The sequence below is a fragment of the Eimeria necatrix genome, genomic scaffold (assembly GCF_000499385.1).
Source record: "Eimeria necatrix Houghton genomic scaffold, Enh_scaff131, whole genome shotgun sequence".
NCBI lineage: Eukaryota > Apicomplexa > Conoidasida > Eucoccidiorida > Eimeriidae > Eimeria > Eimeria necatrix.
Window position 1 is genome coordinate 75,001 of NW_013652062.1, and position 5,107 is coordinate 80,107.

General features: G+C 60.1%; 1 protein-coding gene across 1 annotated transcript; it reads left to right on the forward strand.

The window, feature by feature from the left end:
- Positions 1-275: 275 nt before the first annotated feature.
- ENH_00010770 (hypothetical protein, conserved) lies at positions 276-653 on the forward strand (the record flags this gene model as incomplete). The annotated part of the gene is made up of 1 exon (XM_013578816.1): positions 276-653. One exon carries the CDS (start codon positions 276-278, stop codon positions 651-653), a length of 378 nt encoding a protein of 125 aa, XP_013434270.1.
- Positions 654-5,107: the final 4,454 nt, after the last annotated feature.

A 5,107-nucleotide genomic window follows, 5' to 3' on the forward strand; every position in this document is an offset into this window, starting at 1 on the left:
TGGCAGCAGCAGAGCTGCTGCTGCCCTCCTGCAGCAGCAGCAGCAGCAGCGGAGGCACTGAAGACTTGTGGCACTGGTACAGCAGCTTGCTGCTAGGGTCCCACACCGGCAGCAGCAGCAGCAGCAACAGCAGCAGCAGCAGCAGCAGCACAGGGTACCTTGCTGCTGCTGCTGCTGACGGAGCGGCTGTCCTAGCAGCAGCAGAGTGTTTTGCAGCAAAAGGCTACCACAGCCTTAGCGCTTGGCGCGCTCTTCTTGCTGCTGCAGAGGCCTGCATGCAGCAGCAGCTGCAGCAGCTGCAGCAGCAGCAGCAGCAGCAGGACAGCATCAAGGCGGCCGCTGCTCACTGCAGAGAGCAAATAGAACGCATTGCGGAGCAGCGTGCAGCAGCAGCGACTGCAGCAGCAGCAACTGCAGCAGGAGCGACCGCAGCAGCAGCAGCTGCTGCTGCTGCAGCAGGGGCCCGAAAGAACAGCAGCAGCAGCAGCACAGAAGATGTGCTGCAGCAGGTGAAGCTGGGCAGCTTGCCCGTGCTGCAGCTGCTGCGGGCAGCAGCTGCTGTGGGCGCAGAGTGGCCTTGGGGCGGGCAGCTGCTGCAGCAGCTGCTGCAGCAAACAGCTCACTTTGCTGACTTCGAAGCAGGCGCTGAGTAGGCAGCAGCAGCAGCAGCAGCAGCAGCAGCAGCAGCAACAGCAGCAACGGCAGCAGCAGGGCTGGCAGGGGTTGGAGGAAGGGCTCACAGTTGCTACTTTTGCTGCTGCACTTTGCTGCTGCAGCAGCAGCGACATTTTGTGTACTTCGAGCGCCCGTGCTGCTGCTGCTGCTGCTGCTGCTGCTGCAGGTTGCTCTCTCTTGCTGCTGCAGCAGGTGTTGCTGCTGCTGGAAAAGAAGCTGGAAGGTTTTGTGTGGCTTTTGACCGCGAGCTGCTGCTGCATGCGGAGCCGCAGCAGCTGCTGCTGCTGCTGAGGTGTATAGACACCCAGGAGCAACTTGAAAAGGAGTCACTGCAGCAAATCATGCGGTGCGCTGCCCCTTCTGCTGCTGCTGCTGCTGCTGCTGCTGCTGCTGCTGCTGTTTAATCTGGTTGCTGCTGTTGAAGCGCAGCCTTGTGTGTGGTGCTGCTGCTGCTACTGCTGCTGCTCAGTCGGGTTGCTGCTGTTGGAGCGCAGCTTTGTGTTGCTGCTGCTGCTGCTGCTGCTGCTGCTGCTGCTGCAGGCGGCTGCACTGTTTTGCTGCACTGGGTTTGCTGTCTCCTGCGGAGGAGACAGCAGCCCTTCGGGTGTATGCGCAGCTGGGCCTGCGGCACAGCAGCTTCTGCCGCCACATGCTGCAGCGGCTGCAGCAGCAGCAGCAGCAGCAGCAGCAGGGGCTCGCGGAGGCTGACAAGCTGCAGCAGCAGCGCATGCAGCAGCGGGTCTTGCTGCTGCACTTCCTGCAGCAGCTGCTGCTGCGGCACCGCCACACGCTAGCAGCAAAGCCCGAGCTGGCTTTGCAGCTGCTACGCGCTAGGCGCCGTCTGCTGCTGCAGCCTTTCGACGTTTCGCAGCAGCAGCAGCAGCAGCAGCAACAGCAGCAGCAGCAGCAGCAGCAACTAGACAGCGCAGAAGACTTTATAGCAGAAGCGACTCGGCTAGCGGAGACAGCCTCTCCGCAGCAGCAGCAGGAGATCCTTTCCTCTCAGCTTATTCCCTGCAGCAGCAGCAGCAGCAGCAGCAGCAGCAGCAGCAGCGTCGGCGGGCTGCAGCGCGAGCTGTATAGACACCCCAACTACGCTGTGGGGTTTGGGGCCCCTGGAGACAGCCGAGCTGCTGGCAGCAGCAGCAAAGTGCTGCCCTTTGTGTCTTTGCAGATTCACGAGGCCTTGCGAACAGCAGATGCTGCTGCTGCTGCTGCTGCTGCTGCTGCTGCTGCTGATCAGGACCCCGCAGCAGTCGCCGCTGCTGTTGCAGCTGCTGCAGCAACAGGAGAGTCCTTTGAAAGGCAGCAGCAGCAGCAGCAGCAGCAGGGACCCATGGCAGCAACAGAACTCACTACTGGGCAGGCAGCAATGGTCCTGGATGCTTTGCTGCAGGTGAACTGCTGCTGCTGTTGCTGCTAGTGCCACGTGCTGGGCGTCCAAGTCTGCTGCAGCAGGTGCTGCTGCCGCTGCTGGTTCAGACTTCGGTGCTGCTGCTGCTGCTGCTGCTGCTGCTGCTGCTGCTGCTGGTTTTTGCTGCAGTTGAAGTACCACCACGCGTGGCCCGAAGTGCCAGCTGCTGCTGCTGCGCTGCTGCAGCAGATCAGCAGCAAACCGGAGCTGCTGGGCCTCCTAGACCCTCGGCAGGCGAGCTGCTTTTTGCTGCTGCTGCTTCTCCTTTTATTTCTTAAAATGCTGCTGCTGATTGTCTCCTTGCTGCTGCTGCTGCGTCTCTTTTAAATGCTGCTGCTGCTGGTCTCCTTTTGCTGCTTCTTGGCCCCACAGGTTGTTGCTGTTGCGCTGCTGTGTGGGGAGCTGCGGAGACACCTGAAGGTCTCCGCCGTATTTCTGGAACGGCTCACCAGGCGGTGAGCCGCAAACCCTAAACCCTAAACCCTAAACCCTAAACCCTAAACCCTAAAGCCTAGGCCTCTATGTCAGCAGTTTGCTGCCGTTATTCCCTTGTTTCTCTGTCTCTTGCCGTCTTAGTTGGCTTCCTCTCCCTGTGCCCGCACTTTACACCTGCCGCTGCTGCTGCTGCTGCTGCTGCTGCTGCTGCTGCTGCTGCTGCTGCTGCAGGTTCACGGGGGACCTTTGCTGCTGCTTGCTGCCGCCGCCTTTTGTGTCTCTCTTCCTGCGCTCGCTGCTGCATGCATGCACTTTCAAGACAACAGAAAAAGGCAACAAAGCTTTCATTAAAATCCGCAGGACGCAGCAGCACCCGCTGCCCTGGCTGCACCAGCAGCCCGCTGCTGCTGCTGCTGCTGCTGCTGCTGCTGCTGCGGGTGCTGCTGCTGCTGCTGCTCCGGCTGCAGCAGCAGGCGCAGCAGCGCAGGGGCGGTCCCTCGCCCTGCAAATCGCCTACTACATCTGTGCGCACGTCTATGAGTAAGCCTAGCAGCAGCAGCAGCAGCAGCAGCAGCAACAGCAACAGCAGCAGCAGCTGCGGCCTAACTTCCCACGCAGACTAGAATCCCTCTTCGCGCAACTATGCCCTAGGCCCCAAACCCTAAACCCTAAACCCTAAACCCTAAACCCTAAACCCTAAGGTGTGTGTCTGCAGATTCAGCCTGAGGGACCTTTGCTGCTGCATGCGCTCGCTGGCTTATTTGGGGCTGCAGCAAAAAGAATTTTTTGGGGCTTTTTTTCCTTATCTGACAGAACGCATGACGCAGCTAGCCAAAGCAGACGTTGTCAACCTGACCGAGGTCTGCTGCTGCTGCTGCTGCTGCTGCTGCTGCTGCTGCTGCTATTGCTGCTGCTACTGTTGCTGCTGCTGCTACTGTTGCTGCTGCTGCTGCTGCTGCTGCTGCTGAAACTCGCAGACACGTGTGCGGCAAGGCGCCACACACGCAAGCTCTCCCTTTCCCATCCCGCTGCTGCTGCTGCTGCTGCTGCTGCTGCTGCTGCTGCTGCTGCAGGCTTTGAATCGCGTGGGCTTGCTTGACCAGCGCTTTGACTTCTATCTGGCGAGGCAGTGGCAGACTCTTCTTGCTGCTGAAGACAGATATGACGACGAGGACGGGCTGCAGCAGCAGCAGCAAAAGGGCAGCAACCAGCCCCCGCTAAAGCGCTATGGCTGAACTGCTGCTGCCGTTGCAGCTGCTGCTGCTGCTGCAGCAGCAGCAGCTGCAGCAGCAGCAGCAAAAGGGCAGCAACCAGCCCCCGCTAAAGCGCTATGGCTGAACTGCTGCTGCTGTTGCTGCTGCTGCTGCAGCAGCAGCAGCAGCAGCAAAAGGGCAGCAACCAGCCCCCGCTAAAGCGCTATGGCTGAACTGCTGCTGCTGTTGCTGCTGCTGCAGCAGCAGCAGCAGCAGCAGCAGCAAAAGGGCAGCAACCAGCCCCCGCTAAAGCGCTATGGCTGAACTGCTGCTGCCGTTGCAGCTGCAGCAGCAGCAGCAGCAGCAGCAGCTGCAGCAGCAGCAGCAAAAGGGCAGCAACCAGCCCCCGCTAAAGCGCTATGGCTGAACTGCTGCTGCTGTTGCTGCTGCAGCAGCAGCAGCAGCAGCAGCAGCAGCAGCAAAAGGGCAGCAACCAGCCCCCACTAAAGCGCTATGGCTGAACTGCTGCTGCCGTTGCTGCTGCTGCAGCAGCAGCAGCAGCAAAAGGGCAGCAACCAGCTCCCGCTAAAGCGCTATGGCTGAACTGCTGCTGCCGTTGCAGCTGCAGCAGCAGCAGCAGCAGCAGCAGCTGCAGCAGCAGCAGCAAAAGGGCAGCAACCAGCCCCCGCTAAAGCGCTATGGCTGAACTGCTGCTGCCGTTGCAGTTGCTGCAGCAGCAGCAGCAGCGGCAATAAGGCAGCAACAAACCTTCGCCGAAGCGACTTGGCTGAACGGCTTCTGCCGTTGCAGCTGCTGCTTTAGCTGCTGCTGCTACGGCCCCTCTCCTATGGCTGCATCTGCTGCAGCTGCTGCTGCTGCTGCAGCTGCCGTGCTGCAGCAGCTGCAGCAGCGCCTACTTTGCTTCCAACGAGCTTTTATTGTGCCTAACTTCAAGTGTATAGACAGCATTGGGAGCAGCTACAACAGCAACGGCTGCAGCAGCAGCAGCAGCTGCAGCAGCAGCTGCAGCAGCAGCAGCTGCAGCTGCAGCAGCACCAGGAGCAAAAGCAAAAAGAACTACTACAAGGGTCTTTACAAAAAGCAAGAAACTGCAAGCCGTTTTTCATACAAACGCTGAAAACCCTAAAACCTAAACCCCAAACCCTAAACCCTAAACCCTTGGTCCTGAATTACAGCTGCGTGCGACCGCAGCTGAGCTGCTGCTGCGCTGCTGCTGCAGCATCTGTAGCTGCGAGCTACAGCGCCGAGCAGCAGCTGGTGCAGCAGCAGCTGCTGCTGCTGCTTCTGTATAGACGCTCAGCAGCAGCAGCAGCAGCTGTAGCGGAGTCCGCAGCAGCGGCTGCCGCAGCTGTTACTGCTGCACTTGCTG